This window comes from Chelonoidis abingdonii, chromosome 4 (genome assembly GCF_003597395.2).
Source record: "Chelonoidis abingdonii isolate Lonesome George chromosome 4, CheloAbing_2.0, whole genome shotgun sequence".
In the NCBI taxonomy this organism is placed as follows: domain Eukaryota; kingdom Metazoa; phylum Chordata; order Testudines; family Testudinidae; genus Chelonoidis; species Chelonoidis abingdonii.
In genome coordinates, this window is record NC_133772.1 from 136,041,928 (window position 1) to 136,057,328 (window position 15,401).

Consider the following 15,401-nt stretch of genomic DNA (forward strand, 5'->3'; position numbering starts at 1 on the left):
TCCAACATCTTCTTAAAAACCTCCACTGATGGTGATTCCATAACCTCCCATGGAAGACTATTTCAAAGTCTAAATACCCTTAGAGTTAGAAAGCTTTTCCTAATATCTAACCTACATCTCTCTCGCTGCAGATTAAGCCCATTGCTTCTTCACCTACCTTCAGTGGACATGGAGAACAACTGATTACTGCCCTTAATGTATTTAAAGACCGTTATCAGGTCCCCTCTTTAATTGTCTTTTCTCAAGACTAAACATGCCTGGTTTTTTTAACCTTTCTTCATAGGTCAGATACTGTTATAGTTCTGTATATTTAGCAATCCACTAAGTGACAGAATCCTAAGTCTGTTTTTAATGTAGCAATATTGTATGTGTGGACTGCAGATGGCCATGTCCTCTTTTAATCTTTTATGTTTTGTGCTCTATGGCTGAAAGCAGAAGATTCCAAGTGAGATTTTATGCCCTGTTGGTGCACAGAGATCTGCATGCAATGAGGAGGATACATACCATGCATGGGGCAAACCTTCTCGCCTCTTCAAGCTTGCACAGGGGTTACTGCTTTCCTTGTACTGTGGAACTGTACTCTGAGGGGTTTCTGGTACCCCCAGTATAGAGAGGATTTGGGGTGATCAGTACAATGGTCAGGCAGCAACAAAAAATTATCCTTCCCTTGACCTATGCTGATCTGCCAGGTGTATAGCATGGTTACTCAGGCAGTGCACCAGTAACAGGAGTTTTCTTAAGAGGCTAGAGGTGAAATCCTGGCCCCATTTCAGTCAGTGGCAGTTTTGCATGTATGTGCATGCACACACACAGAGGTTTCACTAAAATGCTATTGAGAATAATTCATGTTCACTGGGAATGAAATTCATCCCACTGCAGGCAGCCTATACAATACTCTGTGCCTCTGTTATACTGTAAGATTGATATCCACTGCATCCACATAAAGCCTCTGAGTACTTGGGGTCCATGAGGGTAAAGTGCAGAACAGCAGGGAGGTAAAATCCAAGATGTAAGGCAGCTGAACAGCATCCTGTAGACTGAGAAAGAAGCTGAAGCCCTCTGCCAGTTGTATAGGTTACTAGGACTGTCTGATGTACATGAATGTGGCTATACAGTCCCTGCTCTTTTGTGGCCTATACAGTCCCTGCTCTTTTGTGGCCTTACAGGCCTTACAGGTAGACACATGAAGCTGCTTCCCCAGCAATCCCACACTGCAGCCCCTGGGCTTGGCTTTGAATGTCATCTTGACAGCCAATCTTAAATGGGATGCAAGAGGTGTATGCATATGACTTTGTGTGGGCCTTCTACATCAGGATAAATTTCACTGTGAAAGTACTGTGGTTTTCTTAATTTGGCAGAGGTAACATTTTGGGCACTCTGAAAGCCCCCTTATATGACATGGAAGCACAAGTCAGTAAAGTTATCTTAATTTGAATGAAGTCACCTTTAAATTTCTAATGAGACTTTAGAGAAAAAAATTATACAACTGAAGCTACTCTGATCAACAAATGGGAGTATGAGAGGAGCAGAGCTCAGCTTCCTCTGCTAAACTGCTACCTCTCCTCACCTTGACTTGGGTAAACAGTACTTCTCCCTCCCTCTCACCTCCTGTGGTGAGAGCTTCTCCTGTAGTGTCAATCCACTTTAGCCACTGTGGTAACCAAGTGAAGTTACAAATGCAAGCCCATCTTTGATTAATACAAGGAAGGGCAGCCTTTGTTTTCCATCACCACTGAAACAAGGTTGTGCTGTTTTGTTTTGTTTTTTTGGCAGGCACGTACCCATTTGTGACATCTTCAAATTGTACCGTGGGTGGCGTATGCACCGGACTTGGTGTTCCTCCTCAGAACATTGGTGAAGTATATGGTGTAGTGAAGGCATACACTACTAGAGTGGGAATTGGAGCCTTTCCCACTGAGCAGATAAACGTAGGTTTAGCATTACATTACAAAAAGAACGAGGAGTACTTGTGGCACCTTAGAGACTAACAAATATATTAGTCTCTAAGGTGCCACAAGTACTCTTCATTCTTTTTGCTGATACAGACTAACATGGCTACCACTCTGAACCCATTACATTACAGTAACCGAGAAATAAGGTCAATGGGATAGAATGTTGTAACAGGATAATGATCTCCTGCTGACACATAAATGCCAAGGCAATGTCAAGGGACCATATTCATCCCTAGTGTAACTCAGCTGAGGCAGCCTGAGATGTTTATTGTCAAAGCAGACAACACTGATGTGATGACATTCTATTACAATCTCTGTACCTGTCATAACAAATGACAGATATAAATTTCTTCCATTGTTGTATGCTGTGTTGTTGTAGCCAGTTTGCTCCCAGAATATTAGAGAGTCAAGGTGGGTGAGGTAATAGCTTTTATTGGATAGGTGAGAGAGACAAGCTTTCAATTGGTGGTCTGGTTCAGTTCCTCATGGGAAGGTTTTTCTCTTCTTTTTGTTCACATAACAAAAATTGCCATCCCAATGGGCACTAGCTCACACTTTTAGTTAATTGTATTATTATAATGACACTTTTTATTAATATTTATTATTTGTATTATCATAATGCCCAGGAGCCGCAGTCATGGACCAGGATCCCATTGTGCTAGGCTATGTGAAATACAGAACAAAAAGATCATTGGTGCCCCAAAGAGCTTACGGTCTAAGACAAAAACGTCACACTTCCTCCCCCAAACCACCAGATGGAAACAGACATACTGATGAGGGAGTGCAAAGAAATAACAAACTCTTAACAGAGAAATCGGGCTGAATTGCTAAGAAGATTTGCTTATTATATGAAGGGGGATAAGGGCTCCTCCAAAATAAGAACCAGTCACACTGAAGCATATTGAGGCATATTGTGGGAAAAGTCATACTGTTGATGCTGTGCTGTACCAGTTTCTGTGGATAGGGGCATTAGTTTCAACTGAAGTCCCCTTTAAAGAGAACTAAGCTTTACTTAAAAAAATTGATTTGACAGGCTGAGGTTTATTACCTCTGTTGTGGAAACACCATCCACGTCTCTTTATCTTCCTGTAGGAAATTGGAGACATCTTGCAGTCCCGAGGCCATGAATGGGGAGTAACCACAGGCAGAAAAAGGCGCTGTGGCTGGTTGGACCTTGTCATTTTGAGATACGCTCACATGATCAATGGATTCACTGCGTAAGCATCAAAGATTTTGCGCTACATTTGGAACTGATAATTTTGTTCTCCACAGAATAAAATATGTAGGTAACATCAATATCAATGCAGTTAAGTGTTACATTTTAAGCAATAATTCAATAGAATATTGTCATAGGGAATATAATCTCAGACTGCTACCTAAATGCCCATGCAATGTGAATATGTTTATTCTGAGAGCTAGACACTTTGTGTGATATGATGACATTCTGATACAATACTCTACTTTGCTCTGCACCAAATGACTGATGTTGACTGTATCAGAGTATCAGAGTTTGCTGTAGCAGTTTTTCAGTCCGTCATTCTTTACCTAGTGCATTTAGAAAGACTCCCATTGAATCCAATAAACATTGGTTGGTCAGTTAAAGTGTCTGGCAAAGATCCACAGGATCTGTGCATAGGCGCTGACTCCGTGGATGGTCCGAGGCTGGAGCACCCATGGGGAAAAATTAGTGGATCTTCTGCACCCACTGCAGCCAAGCTCCTCTCACCCCCTGGTCCATCTCCTCCTCCCCCACTGAGCATGCTGCATCCCTGCTCCTCCACCTACCTCCCAACACTTACCGCCTGGCTGTTTGGCAGCGTTAGCAGGCTCTGGTAAGGAGGGGGAGGAGCGGGAATATGCCGTGCTCAGGGGAGGAGGTGGGAAAGAGTTGGGGCTGGGGTGGGGATTTGGGGAAGGAGTTGGAATAGGGGCAGGGAGGGGGCACAGTTGGGGCAGGGACTTTGATTAAGAAATTGGAATGGGGGTGGACAGGGGTGGGAAGAGGTAGGGCAGGGGCGAGGTCTCATGGAAGGGGTGGAGTGGGGGCAGGGCAGGCAGCAGATGGGTTGTCGAGCACCCAGGGGAAAGCAGGGAAGTCAGCACCTATGGAACTGTGCAATGTCCCAGCTTTTAAACAGTCCCTTGGAGGTACCCCATCAGTGTGCCAGGCCCCCAAAGGTCCCACTTTTCCTTAAGGGTAGGCCATGCAGACTCCCATCTCTGAGACAGAGCCTCTGGGCTGCAGCCCTCTTGCTTCTCAATGAGAGCTCTGCCCATTGAGCCCAACTCTGAGAGACTCCTGTTCAGGGATTTGCACCATCTTCAGAGATCAATGCACCTCCATGAGAATTGCAGTGTCACCAGGTAGCATTTTCAAACAGAGTAGGGTTTGTTAGTGAACTGGAACACAGCGTTGGGAAGTCCTGAGATTTGCACAGAGAAGCAAATGTTAAGGCAGAGTTCATACTGGCCAATTCCAGGGCTCCTTCTTGAGCCATACAACTATAGGAACCATCTTTGTTTCCTTTTCCTATCTCGGTCCCTGTTTCTTAGGCTACATCTACACTAGCACTTTTATTGGTCAGGGATGTGAAAAAAACACCCCCTGACCGACATAAGTTTCACTGACAGAAGCCCCACTGTGGACATAGCTACCCGTGCTCCTTGGGGTGGTTTAATTATGCCGATGGGAGAGCTCTCTCCCGTCGGCATAGAGCGGCTACATGGGAGACCTGACAGCGGCGCAGCTGCAGCGGTACAGCTGTGCCACTCTAAGGTCTGTAGTGTAGACGTAGCCTGGGTCCCAGGTAGGAGCCTGAATCTCTCTGTGAGCCTAGTTCTTATCATCCCCTCTGGTCACCACCCCGCATTGCTTTCCTACTGAGTTCATATGTGCTCCAGCCAGTCAAGATGGGAGCCTCCTGTTAAGTGTCAGTTGTTCAGTCCTTGGGGTTTCCGTTCTCTCTGTTGGGCCTTCCGTTGATATGGGTTGGTCCCAGCCAGTCCTTAATGCAGGACTTTCCAAACTTTTTGCTGGCACAACCCCATTTTAATAAAGTATTTCCTGCTGAGACCCCAGACAGCATGGATGATGCCATTTGGAAGAGCAAAATGGCATCCTCCATACACTAGGAATCACTGCAACCCCATCTGGTGATGATGCAACCCCATTTGGGGTCACGACCCAGTTTGGGAACCGCTGCCTTAACGACCCATTCATATCATACCAGACAGCTACAGCTACGCTGCTGTAGTGAAGACACTTGCTACAATTACAAAAGTCTTTCTTCCATTGCTGTAGTAAATCCCACCCCCACCCCGCAAGAGGCAGTAGCTATGTCAACAGAAGACTTCTTAGGTCAGCTTTAATATGTCTCTAAGAGTGTGAAAATATAGATTTTTATCAGTCATGAAACAAATATGAAACAATCTTTCTACAGTAACTTATCTGAACATTTTGTAAAATTAGTGTTTACCCAAGGCCCTATGTTATTTTCACCTATGCATCTCCATTCTTTGTGGAAGTGACATTAAAGAGCTTTATTCTGTTTTCTTTTCAGTTACATGTAATTACTGTTTTTCCATGTAATTACTGTTTTCCCCATCAGCATATCTGTTAATCCTAGGGACTTTTGACCCAGATCCTCAAAGGAATTTAGACTTCTAATTTCCATTGATTTCAGTGGAAGCAAGGAGCCTTAATACTTTTGATGATTTGGGTTCATGACACCTAAGCAACAATGGGAGGTATATGCCAGTGGCTCTTAACCTATCCAGACAACTGTATCCTTTTCAGGAATCTGATTTGTCTTGCATACCCCAAGTTTCACCTCATTTAAAAACTACTTGCTTATAAAATCAGATATAAAAACACATTAGTATCACAGCACACCACTACTGAAAAATTATTTACTTTCTCCTTTTTACCATATAATTATAAAATAACTCAATTGGAATATAAATATTGTACTTATATTTCATAGTATATAAAGCAGCATAAACAAGTTGTATGACATTTTAGTTTGTACTTACTGCACTAGTGCTTTTTACATAGCCTGTTGTAAAACTATGCAAATATCTAGATAAGTTGATGTACCAAGTGGAAGACTACTGTGTATTCCTGACTGAGAGGTTGGAACTACTGATATATGCCACGAATGAGGCAAAGAACAGCAGCCCTGTGCATCTCTTTCCAAATTTTAAATGACTCCTTCATCCACCCAAAGTCAGTCTAACATTGAAAATCTGCGTATGTCTGGCTAGATCCTTAGATGATTGATGCAAATCAGTGGTGCTACACCAATAGATACCCGCTGAGGATCAGACGTTGTTTTTAGAGATATTTGGCTACTATTTTCAAATGCAGTTCTATTTTGAAAAGGGATTCTGCAAAAATGGCATCTTAAGATTCTATTATTTATCCCTTTATGATTTCTACATGAAATGTATTTTGTAAAAGATAGCCAGGCTGTTAATTAAATAAAGTAACTCACCTAGGGATCTGAAAGTCAAGCTGGGATCTTTCCTGACTGCATATTATTATCAGGAATAAAGGTTCTGTAGGCCAAACCCCGCCAGTGGGTTTACACAGGGGTAAGTGCTTGGCCCTGTAACTGGAACTTATTAAACAATTCTGTTGATGCAGAAGGAAAAATAGAACTCAGCTCTTTCTCTCTTACCCTTGTACGTTCTCCAGGGATAATGTGAGTAAAGAGTAGTACCACTAAGGTAAGAAGATGTGCATCTAAATACAGTGACCAGGGCTGATAATTAAAAGTGGCATTTCACATAATCACTTTTCAGTGATAATTACATTTGAAAGGATGTGATTGAACACACTGTTGTTCACTTATATGAGCAGGCAAATGTGTGGAAGTAAAGTGCAGTAATTTGATCATCGCAGAGGCATGAATTCAATTAAAGTTCATAATTTAAATATGTTTGAATTTTCCTTTATACTGGGTGGGCTGAGCTTGGTCTATGAGTACAAGAGTAGAAAAAGCAGGTGGAAGGGATTAAAGAAGATGATGATAGAAGGATTCAGCTTATGTGTAACTTTATCCAATGTTTTTCTGGACAGTCTGGCATTAACAAAACTTGATATTCTGGATGTCCTTGATGAGATTAAAATCAGTGTTGCTTACAAACTGGCTGGAAAAAGAATTCCATATTTTCCAGGTATGTTTTTTTTTTTTTTTTTAAAAAGTCTTGGGGATCACTTTTTCTCTCTCTTTTCTGTTAAGTATTTTGTACTTAAAAGCCAGACCTGATTCTCAGTTGCCCAGCACTTTGTAAGAATTTACACTAAAGCAAAGTGGCGTAAAACACTCCCACCAAATCAGAATAATATAGTTTTACAGTCACTTTGTACAGGTGTAAATGACTCCAAGGTATAGGACAATGGAGAATCAGGCTGTGTATATACACTGATATTGGGTGTTTTTTGGTTTTTTGGAGGGGGGGGTGTTTGTTACATTTTAATCTTTGATGAATGAGGGCTGCAATCTCAGGAGTATGTCAATGAAATCATGCTTTGTAAAGGAAGTATTGTTATGTTGTAAAAGCTGAGACCTGGACACAAACAACTGTGCTCTTTTTGCAGAGTGCCACTATAATTAGCAGCAGTTGACATTTTAGTTAATAAAAATATACCTCCTATTTCAATACATGTTAAAACTTTTTTGACTTTTGTTTAAAATGACATGGGATTTCAGATGTTAGGGCTCTTATTGGTTTAATGATAGCCTACCCTATAATGCTTTGTAGCTTTTCATGCTCTGATTTTCATACCCAGATGGTGTTCTCCAAGCCTGAGGATCCCTCCTATTTTTTCACTTTTACTCCTCCCTCTCCAAGGCCCTGCATTGTGCTAAAGTATCCTTGGCTAGGGATTTCAAGGCAGCCTAAGGGAGTAAGATGCTCAACTCCCATTGAATTTTTAAGCTGGAGGGCTCCCTCTGGAGGCTCTCAGTTTAACTCCTAAGTTGATTAGAACAGCTACAGGAAGTAGACTCCTTTCCCCTATGAGCTGTTTACTGTTCCCATGCCCTGCTGATGTCACGCCTCGGAAGAGACAAGATTCACTTGTAGTCAGTACAAACTTGCTATTTTTATTCAGACTGTTGCACAAAGTGACCCTGCAGCTCCCCCTGGCTATCTAGTTCCCAAACTAACTAAACAGCCTAGGCCTAATGACACAACACAGGGTCTCCCTAACTTATGCAGGGTCTCTGATTGCTCTGACTGCTTGCCTACACTGAGCAGTCATGGAAGAGTCCACTGACCAAACCACAATGGCCTAAGGCTTTGCCAGTGGTAGACCTTTGGGTCAAAAATTTCCCACCATTTCAGCTAGTTCAGCTCCATGGGATGGTAATGATGGTGAGAGTTCTGTGTGGAAGGGGCTGCCTGCAGCTGCCAGCATTTTAACCACTGTGTTACTTAACTCTATCCTAGAGATGAGACACCGGTTAATGTGCTGGCTCCCATTTTTGCTACCACTTCTACAGTTGAACTAATAAAAAAAACAAACAAAGCTTCTGTAGATAAGGCCTAAAATAATTGTTTCCTTATCTTCCTAGAAATAGTGTCTCATTAGTATAGCTCTATATATAGCATCACAGGGTACTGAGGACATGAAACCAAACAAACTGGATCCTTTTAATCAGAACTGTCATCTTCTGTAGGTCTACACTATAGAGCTAGGTCGACATAAGCTGCTAACTATGTCAGTGTTTACACTACAGCCTTGCTTCTTACATCGATGTACTACACTGACATAATCACTCCACCTCCACGAGAGGCGTAGGGCTTATGTTGGTCTAGTTAGGGGATGCAGTGTCTGTGTATACACTGCGTTCCTTACATCAGCTATTAGCTGTCTCCAGCCAGGCTGCTGCCAGTTCTTCACTCCAAGCCAGGCTGACACCCAAGTTCCTGGCCTGGAAGACTTGCTGCTGCCCCTACCCCCAGTCCCAGCTCCCCGCTGGGAGCTCAGCAGCCAACCTGACTCTGGGTGCTGATATCTCTGCTGGAGGCAATAAGCCCTGGGTTCTGCTTCCGGCTGAGAGCGGAGAATCAAGAAGCCCAGGAGGCAGCTGGCAAGTGCCCTGGCTCTCTGCCCCTCTTCAGTCGGTAAAAGCACTTCTGGTGAGGACACACACCATCGACAGAAGGAGGGTAATGTGGACATATTCCACCGCAGTAATTACTATTGTGGCTGTAAGTCGATCTAACGTGGGTTGACTTAAGTTTGTAGTGTAGATGTGCTCTGTGTTTATCTTTGGATATATAGTCAACAACAGTACTAGTAAATAGAGTGAACTGATGGCTCAACATTATAAATGTTCCTTTTTCATAAGTCCATTTTTTTCATTTTTTTAAACATTTTGTTAACATTTTCCTGCTCAAGATTTATAGATATCTTTTAAAGTAAAGCTATTGTAGTCTTACTTGTTGCTAACTGTGCTTTCGCAGCTAATCAGGAGATACTGCAGAAGGTGGAAGTAGAGTATGAAACAATGCCTGGGTGGAAAACTGACACAACTGGGGCAAGGAAATGGGAGGATCTCCCACCCAAGGCACAGAATTATATTCGATGTGTGGAAAACCACGTTGGAGTGCCAGGTAGATGTCTCTTCACCTGTGCTCATGGAGTGGCCACAGCATGTACATGAGGCTGTGAATGAATACTCAACCTGCTAGCCAGTATAGGTCTTTGATGGGGCCTGAAGCAGTGGAGACACCAGAGTGCAGGGCAGGTGGGAGATCTCAACCAGGAGCAACTAAGGGCTGGTCTACACTACGGAGAAAAATCGATCTTAGATATGCAACTTCAGCTACGTGAATAACATAGCTGAAGTCAAATATCTAAGATCGGATTACTCACCCGTCCTCACCGTGCAGGATCGATGTCCGCAGCTCCCCCTGTCGATTCCGGAACTCCGTTGGGGTTGGTGGAGTTCCGGAATTGATATAAGTTCGCTCGGGGATCGATATATCGCGTCTAGATAAGACACGATATATCTATCCCCGAGCAATTGATTGTAACCCGCCGATACGACGGGTAGTGTAGACGTAGCCTAAGGCAGCATGCTGTGTGTTCTCTCTCTCTGCTTCCCCCTTCCTCCCATTTGTCTTATGTGTTGGGGGGGAGGTTGCTTTTCTCTTTCCCTTTCCTCCAACTCCCTTCTTTGTGCTTCAGGCTGTGTGTGTGAGGAGGGGAAGAGTATCACATACTGAGTCAGGTACTGGAGATTGTCCCACCCACTGCTGCTTCTAATAGTGGTAATGGGACTATGGGATTGGCTCCTGCCTGCAGGAGCTGGAGGCAGTTTGCTACTATCCTGTTTCAGCCCTGACCATTCCCTCCCTTGATATAGTTGATGGTTCTCCTTTGACTCCAGGACCATACTGATCCCCCGTTTTGGGTCTGAAAGGGTTTTTCCCCATATGTCAAAAGTGGCAAATTACCATATGGCTTTTCACCTTCCAGCCAGCACCCAGGAGGTTGGATTTGGTGAGTGTCAATTACTTGTCACAACTTTGGCAGATTCCAGTGCAGTTGAGCGGTAGGTTAGAAAGTGTTTCATGGAGGTCCCTGTAACTCAGTGGGCTGTCTGGACATGGCCCTTGGAGCAACAATGCATAGTGAGCAGATATGTCTCATGCAGATGTGGCTCCCCGTTCATCTTATATCTTCTACCTCTGACGTGGAGGAGGGGAGTGTGTTTGGGGCGCTAACTTCCAGTCAGAGTCCCTTGGCAGCCTTTAGAGTGTAGAGAGGGCATGGCCTTCACACTAACCCTCACACTTGTAGTACCCACAAACATTGGGCTAGTGAAGAGCTTCACTGGGCGAACCCTACCAGATAGTTGGAATGATTACCCCATCTGTGTAATCATTTTAAAAGAAAGTGACAACCTCCTTATTTAACCATGCTATGGTGTTTGTGTCTCATGGTTTTCATGTCCACACCAAGAAGACTATAAAGTCTGACAGAATTCTTGCTGTAGATTGCATGGGTTTAGCTAGACACCCTATCATCCAAGATAATGACAGCTGAACATGCAACTGAAGTGCCTCACTCTTCTGTTGGGCCTTCAAACTGCAATGCTTTGTGTTTATGGCATAATTACTCCATGCTTTCAATGCTCCAGTATACTGTGTGTTAGTGATACGGCAGGAGAAACTATTTAACAGAGACACTTTCTCAGCACTTTGTTTCAGATGTGGAGTTTGTTGGTGATTTTGTATCGAAACTTCATATTAACAAATGAAAAATATGAAAATTAATTAATTATACTGTTTACTTCCAGTCAGTGTTCTAATAGTCGTTTCTCTCCCCCTTCTCTCCCTCGCCAGTAAAATGGGTTGGAGTTGGAAAATCAAGAGAGTCAGTGATCCAGCTATTTTAAACAAAGAACTTCAGTGATGAGAAGCACAATTTAATGTTCAGCTGTTCCTTATTACTCCCAAGTTAAAATGGAGATGCTGTTTAAAACCAAAATGTTCTTCTAGGAAATGATTAGAAAGAAATATATATTGTATACTTTAATATTTTCATTTATCAGTAAATGCAAGTGGTCAGTGAATAAAATCTGTTTGGTAGCCACCATCTTTTTCTCACACATACATGTGCAAAAGCATAAAGAAGTCAGTAACTGAATAAGAACAGGAATGAAAAAACAAGTGTTTTTCTTTCTTTTTCTCTGGCTTGAGCCATGTTGCCATTCAGATGTGTTTTACGTCCATATGGCGTTATTTCTTCGGACTGATGACAATACTGAACGTTTTCCAGTAGTTACTGAATGATTGGAAAAGCTGAAATTGTTCTTCAAAGGGAAAAGTTATAATTCCTGTTTGTGTGGATTGGCAGCAGTAGGACATATATATTGCATTTAAAATTGGCCTGGTTATGTAGCTCCTCAATCCCTAAAACACAATAAAATTAGGTAGGCATTTTTGATTACACAAAGGCAAATGTGATTAGCTTGAAGCCTGAGATTTTTTTTTACAACCTATTAAATAAATGAGATGGAAGCTACAGTGATTGTATTGCACAGTGACACAAGCCAGTAACTGAGGTAACTTTTGAGGATGAGCCAAACTGGAGATAGCTGAGCTGCCTATGTATTTCCTTCAAATCTCCTGTTTACCAACCGGCACCCCACATGGAGGCTGACAGAAGAGCTTTCCTCCCTCAAAATAAAGGAAATCAGAGTGGAGGTGAAGGGTTTAAAGGGCCCCAAAGCCACAGAAATGGCATGTGGGGGAGGGAGGGAGTAGAGTCAGTGCAGCATGTTGCACCTTCTCCCTGAATCTGAGACATGTCTCCATGCAAAGACTGTACGTCTGGAGCAACCTGGATTTTGTTGGGCATAGGTGGTGAGGCACTGGAGCTGTATGGGGGCATGCTGTCCTCCAAATCTGGTGCATTTACAAGTATAAATCTATGTATGATTTAATGCTGCTAGTTGCAGCCTTAACTCTCTTTCCCAGCTTTTGACCCCATTCACCAAACCGTAGGGGCTGATACCTGGTGCTAAAGGAGGGAGCATATGACAGCACAGCTCCTGATAGGGCTGAGCTGTTTGGGCAAAGGAGGTACAGCACAGAGGTTCCAAAATTTCCAGGGATGGATCTGGATTTCCTCATGGATTCTCTGGTTCTGCATGGTTAGAAGGCCATGCTGTCTACCCTCTGTGTGGCACAAGCCCCTCTTTTAGAGAGGAGAATGCCACAGAAACTGAGTTATTGCAAAAGTTGTGGAATTTTCAGAGCACATTGACTTTTCTGTGAGTTTTTCCATAGGTGGGGAGAATATAGCCCAATATTTTTATGACATTCCCAGATGCATTGGCACACATCTAGGAATGGCATCACCGCCTCTGCTTGTTCCCAGTGCATTAATGCCATGATTTCCTTTGTGAAAACGCCCTTTTGAGACAGTACTTCCAGAAGTGATGGAATACAAAATGATGGTACCCTTGAGTGCAGAATGGGGAAAAATAAGATCTGTCCATGGACCTCCAGATCCAGTGACCTCATATGCAATCCCTATGTTGTCCCATCTCTTACAATTACCTAGATATCTTTTAACATTTAAGATCTGTTGTATTTTTTTAAAGTAAACATGACATATGAGCAGCCATGGCTTGTATAATGACAAGGTAGTAAAGCAGTTTATTTTATCGTACAGAGATGCATTGAGGCTTATAGTACAGTCCCTCTGCACCCTCCTCTGGCTGCAGTGCAGTCTCTTCACACCGCATCCAGCACAGCCTGTGGCTTTGTGGATAGGTGCTGGGTTTGTAAAAATTGTGTAGTGGGCCAGGAGTCAGATGGTGGAGCCTTCAGTGGGGGTATAAGGAGCAGAGACCCCTATACTTGGTAAGACCTGGCAGAGGGGCAGCTGGGCCAAATTTGAGTGTCGTTGTGACCCTCTGCACCAGATCTCAGTGCCACTCATATTTGGTTCAGTCAGGCAGGTAACCACGGCTGGAGATGGGCCCACTTTCCCCATGAGTCCATATAACCTGGCTCCTATGGCTTTATGTCCTTTATGTCCAGTGATTTAAGCACAAGAACTCCTGAGTCCTAACCCTGAGTTCTTCTGTGGCCTAGTGCAAGTCATTTAACCTGTGTGCCTCAGTTTTGCCATCTGTAAAATAGCAGATAATAATACTTACCTACCTACCTCATATAGGTTTTATGAGGATTAATTAATATGGGCCAAATCCTGTTGTACTTACTCTTCTCTTTTACTAGGCAAAATCCCCACTGATAGTCACTGGGAATTCTGCCAGTGTAAGGACTGTAGGATTTAGACCTTACGTAATGTTTGTAAAGCACTTTCGAAAGGTGCTCTATAAGTGCTAAGTATTATTATGAGCACTGTAAAATGTAGCTCATTTTATGAGGTATCTTAAGCACAAGCACTCTTGGCAATGCACTGCTAATCAAGTTTCATTTCCAATGGGCTGTCTCGTGTCAGTCATCCATTAGACGGTTCAGATTGATTCCTTCCCTCAGCCCACTGTGCTCAGCATATCTTCATTAGTGCATAGCCATTTTAATTGGGCTTTGTTCAGTTTTATAGGATTAGGGCCACGGTGAGTAACAGTTACTCACAATGTACCAACAACCATCAGATTAAATGATCAACCCTAAATAAATCATTTTGGTACATTAAAAATGAAGTTATTATAAATCGATTGTCACAGGATCAATGTCTCTTGCTTGACCTAGATCTTTATTTTCCATGAAGTGCCGTTCCATTTTGCCTTTGCTTTAGGGCCTCATCCAAGCCCCCTGAGACCCTTGATTTGTACCACATCAGCAGACCATTATCCTGTGACACTGTTCTGTTCCACTGCTATCTCTTGCATTTAATTTAATTGAATAGGTTTTTTTAAAATCAGATTTCTTCCCCGACTGAATTCTGGGAATTTTGCCACTGTGAACAGGTTCAGGCATTTATTTTTAGAAGTTCTTTACAGGCTATGTGGTGACACAGACTTTTAAAAGGAACATGTTTGATGTAAACCATACATTTATCTTGACTGTTTCCTGTGGCACACTAGTTTAGATTGGAACCTTTGCTTGGAATTTCATTGTAATAATCATCACTGTGGCTAATTTAATTTTTCTTTGTACACAAGTTGAATGTAATAATTTTTTTAATTTGTTCATGTATCATGTTGTTAGATGTATTGATGAAAGAATAAGGGGAATGTCTACTAATATGGTATTATATTGTGATGGATTGCAGTAAAAAAAAGGTACTAAACCATTCAGGTAAAACATGTAATGACAGATTTTTGTCAGACTTGCCATCACATTGTGGCCTTCATAATCAGGTGTATACTTCCTAACATATGCTAGTTTTTTGGGTGGTTTCCCTGTATTTTTTAACTGACCTGTATATGCTCTTATAGCACTGGCCAGCTGCATTTTATAAGTTGAAATAAATAAAATGAAGAGTTTTCAAAGTAATGTGCAAAATATACATACACACTCCCACACACCCATGAAATTCATTTAAACACAAATATTTCTGAGAGTTTGGGGACAAAATTCACTACTTTCAAATCCAGAAACAGTCAAGTGTTTCCCAATGCTTTTAAAATAATTATCAAGAAGCCTTGCGTGAGAAGTGGCTATTTTCTTTCTAGCTATGAGTAGCAGATATTTACTATTGGCATTTCATTTGTATATTCTTAGGAATGGATGGGTGATTTTCCTACTTATAAACGAGGTTTGGGGATTTTACCACTATCTCTACCAGTCTGGAGTTCTGGCTAGCAATTCCTACTTAACTGACACAAACACTTTACTCATGAAGCAGAACTTTTCCCTTTGAACATCTCGTGACTGACTCCACTGAATTCTTTCCATGATAAATTGCTTAAAGAAACTTGAACAATTAACTCTCTACAGTTCTTTATC

General features: G+C 42.4%; 1 protein-coding gene across 1 annotated transcript in view; it reads left to right on the forward strand.

Moving 5' to 3' along the window:
- The window catches only part of ADSS1 (adenylosuccinate synthase 1), a 35,976-nt gene extending 21,028 nt beyond the window's left edge, over window positions 1-14,948 (forward strand). Inside the window, exons 9-13 of the mRNA XM_032792702.2 lie at window positions 1,774-1,928; window positions 3,045-3,169; window positions 7,033-7,130; window positions 9,429-9,578; window positions 11,316-14,948. Of these exons, the coding sequence (XP_032648593.1) occupies window positions 1,774-1,928; window positions 3,045-3,169; window positions 7,033-7,130; window positions 9,429-9,578; window positions 11,316-11,368 (581 nt within the window). The 3' untranslated portion in view covers window positions 11,369-14,948. The remainder of the gene's footprint in view (window positions 1-1,773; window positions 1,929-3,044; window positions 3,170-7,032; window positions 7,131-9,428; window positions 9,579-11,315) is intronic.
- The last annotated feature ends 453 nt before the right edge of the window (window positions 14,949-15,401 follow it).